The 11,519-nt window shown below is 31.1% G+C and overlaps 1 protein-coding gene across 1 annotated transcript; it reads left to right on the forward strand.

Annotated features, from left to right (window-relative positions):
• The first annotated feature begins 1,558 nt into the window (after positions 1-1,558).
• Positions 1,559-11,136, forward strand: LOC134721093 (zinc finger protein ZFP2-like). The gene is made up of 7 exons (XM_063583818.1): positions 1,559-1,989; positions 6,978-7,263; positions 7,497-7,895; positions 8,237-8,406; positions 9,012-9,177; positions 9,586-9,669; positions 10,247-11,136. The coding sequence occupies exons 1-7, from the start codon at positions 1,795-1,797 to the stop codon at positions 10,690-10,692; spliced, it is 1,746 nt and encodes a 581-aa protein (XP_063439888.1). The 5' UTR covers positions 1,559-1,794; the 3' UTR covers positions 10,693-11,136.
• The last annotated feature ends 383 nt before the right edge of the window (positions 11,137-11,519 follow it).

An 11,519-nucleotide genomic window follows, 5' to 3' on the forward strand; every position in this document is an offset into this window, starting at 1 on the left:
CGTGTTCTATTTATTAAATAATTATTAAAAATGTATTTTCCGTTTTTCAAATTTGATTATGAAACTGACTTGACCTTGATATTTAACATCATGGTGTTTGCCAAGCGGAGATATTTACAAGAAACACTTGTATCATAAAGATGGGTCACTAATGTATTCCAATGTCTTAATGTGCATATAATGTGACACTTTACACATTGGATTTGTAACGGTCAGTTGTAGGTCCATTTTTCACCTACATGAAAACCACCCAGATAAGCGGTCAAATTGAATATGTAAACCGTTACCTATTGTAAAGATGTCAGATAATAGCTAGCAGCAGTGAATCGCACTGTGGTACTGAGGCTGACACATATTATTCAATGTGGTCATCAAAACGGTTCCAACTTTGAATACAGAAACAATTGTTTTAATAAGTTCTTCCTACAAGTGACACTTTCCCACCAATGTTGTTTTCTACCTTTCAAGACTGACGGTTTTGAAAAATGTAGTTTTTCCTTTATGTCTTGGCTTCATGAAAATCCATAAAATAAATTTCAAAGGATTTAAACGTGTAATGTTTTTAGCAAGTACCTTTTATATAGGATGTTCTTCTTTTGGATAAGGCATGGAGTAAAATACTTTAATGTTGGTGGCGTCAAGACAGTCATGTCAATTATTATAACTATCAGTGGATTCTTTTGATCTAAAAGGCTGTTTGATGGTCTTACAAGGATTTTTTCTAAATTATTCGAAATTTTTCTATATTATATAAAAAAAATTCTATATTTTATAAAAAAAAATCTATATTATTTGAATTTTTTCTAAATTATTTGAAATTATTTTCGAAATTTCGAACGCAAGTTGTTGGAATTTTTGTTTACTGTAAATAAAGGAATCAAGAATGTCGGAAAATTATTAAGATTCTATAACCCTGAATTAGTTAATCACTGGTCCCGGTTTTTTTTACAAGGTTTAATAAGAAGATTTAAAAAAAAAATATGCAATTTTACACTTATCTTACGTTTTATGTATTTCCTATTGACCATTTACAGAAATATGCCTGCATGCCTTTACAAGAAAATAATTTGCATATTTTCATAATCTTATTTTATGATTATGATAATTATTTCGTTAAATTAATCAGATAATTAAATAATGTATTATTTAACTCTTAAAAATGTTTATTAATCAATTTCTGAAAGTTTTTCAAAATTCACTGTTTCCAATTTTCAGAGATAATTTTTTTAATTTATTTTTGGTATTCCTGGGATTTTTTTTTTATTTCAATTACTTTTTTCCACGTTTGTTTGGAAAAGATTGTAAATATAAACTTAATCTTAATATTTTATTATAATTATTGATATTTGCATATTCCTAGAGGCAATAACTGTTCTAAAGACAAACGACAACCAATCATTTACCTGCTTTTAGACAAACAGAAAAAACCTAGCAAAGGCCTCAATGAAGTGTGAAAGTCTCACATAGAGAAAGCAACAAGTAGCGAAATTAAATCAGCCAATCAAATCGCAGTAAATAAGATGCTATTCATTACATCACATATATACAGGGTGGACAGTGGTCACTACAATCATAATGATGAGTTAAATAGTTAGTGACCATTAGGATATAATTATATCATCCCGTAGGCAAAGTTATAAGAAAACTTTTTACGCGACTAGACACTTATTTAAACTTTAAATCAACTTTAAAAAAAATTTCAAAGAATTAAAAGTACAACCGCAAACTACAGTTATAAATGATTTTTTTCGTATAAAGTGAATTTTAAACAGAACATTGAAACTTTTTTTTAAAATGGATTCGTGTGTTTTAATACCAGAAGAGTTTAGTTTAGTTTTGACATTGCATCCTAATCCAAAGAACATTTTAGAGATGTCAGTAGCTGTATGGAGCAATACATTCATTCCTGCTGGTACTATTTTCCGACCGGACGAAGGTGTCTTCAAGTTAGACAAAATAGAAGTGTTTTCCAAGCTTCCTGCTAGTGATGTAAGTAAAACTTTAATTTCATATATTAGACACTTATTAGTCGGAGAAAGTTCGTGTATTTGTACTTTATTTTTTAGAAGACATAAAGTAATTTGTCACTGCCATGATTTATTACAGAATTATAGCACTGATAATGCTTTGATCGGAAATTGCAAAAAATAACACTTATCTTGAAGTATTCTGCAACCTTATATAATGCATGTGACATTATATGAAAAAAGTTCTTTGGAATTTCGTACTTCTTCTAAAACTTTTAGTATTTAGTTATCAATGTAAATGAAATATTTGAAAGAGGGTTAAGTATATATAAATCTTTCAATATCATCAATTTTAAGAGACACAAACAGCTTTGAATTTGATTGGGTTATGACGTAAAAAAACATTATTTTTATAATTATATTTTTAATCAATTTGATTTAATTTTCCGATTTCAAGCTAAAGATTTAATGTTTATAAAGATTTCTTGTTTCCTTGTTCATTTATATTATAGTTATAAATATACAAAGAAGTAAAAGTTTAAGAAAGTCCTAGACAACTTGAAATTTGTGGCATTATAGCAATGAAATACTAGTATATGAATCGTACCTGAGACTACTATAACACTGTGTTATAGTTGTCTCAGATCCTACATAATTTATATCATTAGAAACTGTATTTTTCGAATAATTTAATATACTTATTTACCATCAGAGCACTGAAATTTGTTACATACTATCCCATAAAAAAGGGTGTAAAAACTGGATTTTAAGTTTTCGGAAATTGTTTTCAAGTTGAAGATATATTTTAAGGTAACGGACCCGACTGGTTTTGTCTATTTATTTGTATGTCATCTATCCACGTTCTTAGATGTACAAATTATATATGGCCTTAAATAGCCGACCATACGATATGGACCTTTTTCAGTGTTGAAGGCCGTACGATGGCCTATACATGTAGTTCTTACGTCCACTTTATTTTAACTTTGATGGATAGTTGTCTCATTAGCAATCATATCACATCTCCTTATATTTAGTATACTAGATGTAAGGAATGTTTTTCGTTCCGATTTATTTATGGAATTATGATTTAGGGAAGGCATTTTGTTTTTATACTTGGTTTAAATTTAAACACGATCTAAACTTTATGTTGGCACTATTTTTCCTTTTTCTTTCTTTCTTAATTGGTATTTCCCTTCAAATGTTAACACCTACATAACTGCATGTAGACTAAAACATCAATAAAAAGAAGATAATCCGATCCCAACACGATTATCCCACAACACATAGTACTTTATGAATCGCATCTTCCTTCTTAACATAAACACCAAGAGTGAAAAACAAAGAAATTTAACACAATCTTGTTGACACTTTCGATTAACCACCTCGATCGTAAGACGATTAGTCAAAAATCTCTCTAAAAAAGCGAGAAACAATCTTAAACAACAAGATGACATCTGAAAAAGTCTTTTGTTAAATAGGTGTTTAATAAGGAAAGAAAAGGATATATATTTAATTTATAGGGTGCATAGTAAGTTTTTGGTGTTGACACTGGCTAAATATTAAACACCTTTCTAATTTCTGATTGCATTTAAAACTTTATTTCGTTTTATTGATTTATTTTTTTCTAAATCTTAATGAAAAGAGTAACTATTTTAAGGCATCAAAAATAACACTTTTTAGACAGGATAAAGCATATGTTTTATGAGATAGTTAAAAAATAAGATTTTACAAAATTATCAAGAGCTACGTGCATGTCTTTGTTTGTGTTGCTGGGTTGTCGTCTCTTTTTCATATATGTTGCAAATTTCAATTATAAGTGAGTTTTTGTTGTGTTTATTAAGCAGTCAGTGATTGTTGACTATTTATAACTACAAAGTGATAATTTCTGTATATGATACGCTCTTTATAAAAATACTAAATATGATTAAAAGGAAAATTTTGGGAATATGGTCTATACGACAGCAACCAATCAACAACTAAAAGACATCTAAATCTTAACATATAGTCTTCGACAATAACAGTAGTCTATACTACATGCCATGTTCTAAAACGTCCCAAGTATATAAATGTTTTGAATGAATTTTAAATTTTAAATGAAAAAAATGCGTTTCTCTAAATAACTTGACACATGCGAACTCGTTTATCTTAGAGTTGTTTGTTATATAGCAGTATTCTACAGAAATTCGATTTCTTCAGTAGTTTATTTTTTAACTGACTGAAATCCTGGTCGGAAGTGAAATGTAAGAACACTCAACACTAATGCTCTAAAGTATCACCTCTTACATAAACAATTTAATGTACTTGTGAAAAAGATACACACTCAACAATAGACCCATTAAAATTCGGCACACACTTTGATGAATTCTTTTATTCAATTATTTATTAATATAATTCTAGGATAAATAAGTGAACAAGTTAATAATTCCTTAAGTCAACAAAACTTCTAAGAAATAATACAACCCGCCACTTCAGATGATAGTATTAGTCGCATTACTAACAAAACGTCTCGTCAGTGAAAGTTTCGAAGGTGTAAAATGTCCCTACAGCAGAAATTCTTGGACAAATACTAAACTGTATATGATGGTCGTGTTATTCAGTAGCTATACAATAGAGAATACGTATATAAATCAAAATTATATGAATTTTGTTTAATAAATATCGAAACCATAGAAGCATATAATGATTATGATCAAAAGAAATTACAACATAGTTGAAGTTCCCATCAGGGGTAACAGTTCCGAAATGATCAAAGCCATCATATACCCACCGGAACCCAAAAATGTGAGAAACCTTTGTGATATATAAACATATAATAAGTAAATATTTCACGCTTCATATTTTATTTACTTTGCTTAATTCACAAAGAAGTCCCGAAACTGATTAACACATAATTTGTTATGCCCAATCATATCATATTCACATTGCCAAAAATTCGTAAAAATACATTTGTAAGTCTTGACCAGTGACGAACTTATTTCAAGGGTAATATTATAAATTTGAATTTTATCGGTCAGTGCTTGATCAAAAGCAGATACACACACGAGACATTAATTAGAGCTGTTAATGAACTGCTGGGCAGTCAATTATACAATATCTTCGTGTTGAAACATAAATTTAAGACCCGTGCATGGTGAGGTGTGAACAGGGTACTTCTCAAATGAGTAATACAGAAATACATTTGGATCAATATTTTAAAAGTACCACGAAGTTATGCAAATCTTTACAAATTGTGCAAACTATTTTGAGTAAAAACATTTTATATTATAAAATTTGATAACCCGACTTTATGATGCTGAAAGTTTAGCACTTATTTCGTACTTTAAGTTAATAATTAAAAAAAATATTTGGAATTTTCAGAAACCCTGTATACAGTTAGAACATACAACAAAGGCCTAGGTTTGCAGAAGGCAAAGTTACAATGAATATAGACTTTTTCTTAAAAGATAAACAAAATCATTTTTGGGACCCTTTATATTGTTCGGTATGAGCCAAGGCTTCGTGTTTAAGGCCCCACTTTGACTATAATGGTTTCCTTATTACTATTTTTGACTGCATATAGAGTTGTTTCATTGGCACTTATACTACATCTTCTTATATCTATATGTGGGTAGAATAAATAAAAAATCGAAAATTACAGGGACGTCATTAGTCAATCTCTCAAATTTTAAAAGATTTTGGTCGCATGTTTGATGCATAAATGATCGGAACGTTTCATTTTGTTCAAAATACTTCCAAGTCCAGTGGCAAATATTTTATGGATTCAATTTTTGACGATTTTCCCAACACAGCCTCAAATAAATCCAGATCGGTTGTTAACAGGTCGTATTACATGGGTAAACATTTGAGGTTTTGAAGTGTAATAATCATTAATGAGTAATACGTGATATAGAAGATAAACAAACACACATGACGTAATACATTGCAACTAACACGCGCTACAGATAACGGCGACGATAAACTGTTTTTCTTTCGATAATATACTATCACATGTTTGGTACAGCGGAATTGACAAAATAGACATTTATTGAGAAAATTAATACAATTACAAAATTAATCAACCAGAAAAATACTTTTTCTTAACCAAGGACAATGACGTAACACGCCGCGTGATTCCGCACGGTAATTGTATTGTGGTCATTGAAAATAGCATATCTGTTCAATACCGAGCGTTAGATTCGAACCATTGCGTTTAATGGAAAGTTGAATTCGTATTAAAGAACAATAAACATTTTAGAATTTGTGTCTTCTGAATTGGTATTAAAGTACAATACATATTTTAGAATTGGTGTCTTCATCTCTGTTGAAGTACACCGAAGTGTCTGCTCCAAACCTTAATCCCTGCTTTAAACAATAAAGGGATTTAAAGTAAAAAGATATTACAACAATTTCATAAAATTATTTTGTTCTGATGTTTGATTTGATCCAATAAATGAAACGGCAACCTGTTCTAATTGGTACGTTGACAAGACGTACGTGAAAGTGCAGTCGTCTGTCAAATGGCGCGTGGCGAATCGACAGAACAAGTGCTGAAGACGATTGGTAAATTGCCTACAGATAACAACAGTAATTGATTACTACGTTTGGACAAATTGACCATTAAAATTAAATGTATAAAGACTTTGGTTACTGCATATCAGTGATGTATTGCAATAACTTATTTTACAATTTGATATGGACAGCTGTAATTTGTGGAAACTAGACCATAAAACTACCATTCAACAAACACAAATATTTGCATGCAAACATATGGACAAAAAAAAGAAAGAAAAAAAAGTGTTTTTATATCACTCCAAAACGCTTAATTAGAACTGAAGTAAAAAAAGGAATAAAAAGTTAAGAAATTTACAGAAAAAAAACCCAAGCACAAGTTCAGAAATATCCAAAAGGCGCTAAAAAAAACGACCCCTTAAAGTTTACAACTTACATTTTAGTTTATATAGCACTTCGGCTATAAAGTAGTTAGTTTTTATCTCAAACCTTTAGTAAATTTTCCCATTCTACTTTTTACAGATTCGTTACAAATTTGGTTGTTATGATGAAATCTGTGATGTTGAAAACAGAAAGGTACGGCATTGTAATTGGATCCGGTTTAGCAAATCTTCTGGAAACATAAACGATGTAAACTTCATTGCTGCTATTGTGAAAGACCAGCCTATATACCAAACAATCCGTCCAGTCAAACCAAACGATGAAATTGTCGTCTTCTTTGATCACGTGAACATCCAGTCTGAGGTTGCAGACGACACGATAGAAGAAATTGATGTTGTCGGAGACGTAGACGAGTGTATGGAAAGTAGTAAGTATTCCAGTACATTGAATAAATCAAAACATAATTTTCACAGACATTTTTAATGATACAACAGGTCAATATTACAGATATGGTATGATTGCCAATGCGAAAACCCTCCACAATATGTTCTCTTAAAAGGTCAAGGTTTGGAATTTAGCAATTTAATTGGATATGTTAAAAGCTCTAACAAAGTGTACCTTATTTGGATATCAAAATAATTTTCTTATCACTATTTGTAGGTATGAAAATTGAGAATGAGACATCACCAGTCCTGAACAGTAACTCTTCCCTAGAGTTGTCACGAGAAGATGACTGTCGTTCTAGTTTAAGCGATATAACAAGCTGTGGCGAAGAGCAAGATGATAATGTAAAATCAGAAAGCACAGAAATTCCCAGCTCTAGTCATGAGAGTAGTCTTAATTCCAGCAAGGACATATCCGCGTCTAGTCACAACAGCAGTGGGATAATATCTAGTAAACCAACAGGCTCTACTGAATCCGATATAACCAGCAGTAGCCCAGATTTCACAGAGAAACCAGTCAGGCGGAACAGAGAAAGAACGTGGTTACCATGTGAAGTCTGTGGCAAACGATTTGACCGTCCATCTTTGTTGAAACGACACATGCGCACCCACACAGGTACTATTTTTTGTTATCAACTGTACTCCTTTTGTGACATGTATATATATGTCATTTCATTACCACTATTCATACAATAAAGAAACTATCTAGAGATGAAGCATTTTTATATCAAACGTGTTTTTCATATTTGAGTAAATCTCTATTATTAATTCTGTAACATCAACCAGACAGTATACAAGGGCAACTTAAAGATCAGCAGTATCATACAAATTAAGACATATAATAGAATGCCATCTTCGTAAACTTAGTATTAACCAATCAAAACATGTTATTCTAACGTGTAGTATAATATAATAAATTGTTACATTTTAGTTTATGAAAGTTATTTCTGATTTCAGGTGAGAAACCCCATGCTTGTGATGTTTGCGGCAAAGCATTCTCAACCTCTTCCTCTCTGAACACCCACCGCCGGATCCACAGTGGAGAAAAGCCACACCAGTGTAAAGTGTGTGGAAAACGATTCACAGCATCATCTAACCTTTACTATCACAGAATGACCCATAATAAGGTAAAGTTCATTGGTTTTTCTTGTAAAACTGAATAGCGTAGACTTTTCCATAGTACTTTGTACATAACAGTTGCGTGTGAATATTCCATTATTAATGACGTGTTACTATTTATAGTTTTGTACCTCTATTTAACCGTTACAGAGTTGGGCTATAATAATAGATGCATATAATCCAAATATATACCTGAAAGTTTTAACCATATTTTCAAAAATAGAACAACATTTGTATGCACTGACACCGACTACATCCTGCTTTTACGGAAGTTGAAAATTTAATATCTATTAATATTTAATCGGTCAGTATGTCTGAGCAATATACATCTAGTCCGAGATTGCTCTGACGTCGGATGGCCTTTTTCAGGATTTTCAGAGGAAGGCAAATCCAGAAAAAGATTGTCAGACGTCAGAACATACAATTGCTTTATATTGTTCAAAACTCAGAGCATGTAATTGTTTAATGCATGCTTAATATGCAACCAAAGCAAACTTTGTACACTTTTACGTCTGCATTGAATAACGTTTTATCAGAATTCATTAAAGGATTTATATAGTAAATTAATGAAATATGTATATATAGTAACATAGTTATATTTATATTATTGCAGGAAAAGCCACACAAATGTAACATGTGTTCCAAGTCGTTCCCGACCCCCGGAGATTTACGAAGTCATATGTACGTTCACAGCGGATCTTGGCCATATAAATGCGAAATCTGCAATAGAGGATTCAGCAAACAGACCAACCTCAAAAATCATTTATTGCTACATACAGGTACAAACATTTATCTCAGCTATTATAGATATTGGTTTTGCATGCTCATTGTTGACGGCCGTATGTCGACCTTTAGTAGAACATCTTGTTGTAATGATTTTAAATAATGCCGCTTTTTTTATTTTAAGAAATGAAACAAAGCCAAATAAATGAATATCTTTAAGCTTGTATGGATGATATTCGTAAGCATTATAGAAAAAAAAACATTTAAACATATGTGAATATAATAAAACTTAAGGTATATAGCGTAATGTGAATTATCTATGATGAGTTTATTTAGATTACATCATGCATTTTATAGTAGAAAGGAATTTCACAGAAACTTTTCAGAGAAAGTCTCCATTTCAGATGTATTATAGACTTTTTGTTTTACCTTCGATTGTTATTGATTCCAACTTTTATTAACAGGTGACAAACCTCATGAGTGCTTAGTTTGTGGGAAGAAGTTTGCTCTACAATGTAACCTCAGGACTCACATGAAAACTCATGAAAGTAAGTACATATATGTATACAGATAACACTTTCTTTCGTATAATTTAAGTTGCACTTAGTTTTAAAACTTTGAATGTTCTTTTAAAACACAACAGCAAACATATTTGCTTAAGAATTATATGGTTTTGCTTATTGCAGAAAGCCTTACGTAAACCTATAAATGTAGTTGTCACATAACATAATTTGATCTACGGTGGGGAGATGTCCGTTGTGGAAATCATACCACATCTTCTTATTTTTACAATATTTTTTTTTAATTTGCCAACATTAACATGCATTTCATAAATTGAACCATTATTATTGTTCTTATATCTCAATTTCTGAATTAACGATTATTGTACTAAATATCTTATCCATCTTCTCAATTTCTGAGTTAGAGATTAGAGATTAATGTACTAAATATCTTATCCATCTTCTCAATTTCTGAGTTAGAAACTTAGAGATTATTGTACTAAATATCTTATCCATCTTCTCAATTTCTGAGTTAGAGATTATTGTACTAAATATCTTATCCATCTTCTCAATTTCTGAGTTAGAGATTATTGTATACTAAATATCTTATCCATCTTTCTTGTAGATGACAGCCAAGATGAATGCTTAAAATGTGGGAAAACCTTTACAGTCACAGACAAACAGAGTTTCACTGGGCGTTGCTCCGGATGTTCGCATGAGCAACAACTCTTGACAAATTTCAGTATATCTCGTTTGACAGAATCTACACCAAAGTGCTATAGCAAAAATCTGAATTCGAATGACTTTAGAAGAGCATCATCATTGACGTCTCCTCATTTCGAAAGATCACCACCATTTACGTCTGCGCAATTCTTTTCGACGCCATCTCACGTGACAGCAGCTCTGTCACCAATCACAGCTTTGAATCCAATTTTCACTGGAATGGTTCCAGGCTTCACTCCGGTTTCTTCACGTTCTAGTGAAAATCTAAAATTATACGGACAATTTATGTTGGATGAACATGCACAAGCACGACAACTTTGGACAGGAGTCCCCGCGCATGGATATTGAGGAAATGTCTTCTTACAGTGCAATCTTTGAATGACGCATACAAACTAGTTATAACAAATAGTGCCAAAATTATTTCGTTGTATGTACATACATGTATTTGTTTTTATATCTATTCTATTGTCTCCTTTGTAGACCATACATGTGCACTTCTACGCAAAAAAATGTATATAAATGGATGTATTTATTTCTATATCCATTCTATTGTCTCCTTTCTAGACCATACATGTTCACTTCTACGCAAAATATGTAAATTAGAAATGTATATTTTTCATTTTTTCTCTCACAATGTAGAAAGTTAAAAGTCATCCTAATTATTCTTGAATCTTCTGACATTTCTCTTCTTACCTTTACTTCTGATGTGAATGTATATATTTTATTCTTTCTATTTTCACACTACACTTTGCTTTTATTTTCCTATATCTTTTCTATATTTCCTCTCATTTGAACTATACATATAACATGATATATTTGTTACATATATTTTTGTAAACTTTGTTAAGTTTATGACATATTTCATTATCTTAATTGTTAAAGAATAAAATAATTGGTAATATAAACTTGTTGACTCTTATTCGAGTATAAAGATACTAAAGGGGCATTACTAAAATCCATCGACTTTTACGACAGACATACAATAGAGAGTATTTCAACAAAATTTAAACACATTCGGAAAACCAAAAATTTGGCAATACGAACCACACCAAAGAAACTGGATGTGAACTCAGATACTCTTGGAGCGTAAACAGTTCCTGCTTCACTAGTGACATCTTTTGAGGTGCTCTTATCAACTCATGGATGATAAGTCGCATAAGGGGATGACATACATG

Source organism: Mytilus trossulus, chromosome 6 (assembly GCF_036588685.1).
Source record: "Mytilus trossulus isolate FHL-02 chromosome 6, PNRI_Mtr1.1.1.hap1, whole genome shotgun sequence".
Taxonomy (NCBI): Eukaryota; Metazoa; Mollusca; class Bivalvia; order Mytilida; family Mytilidae; genus Mytilus; species Mytilus trossulus.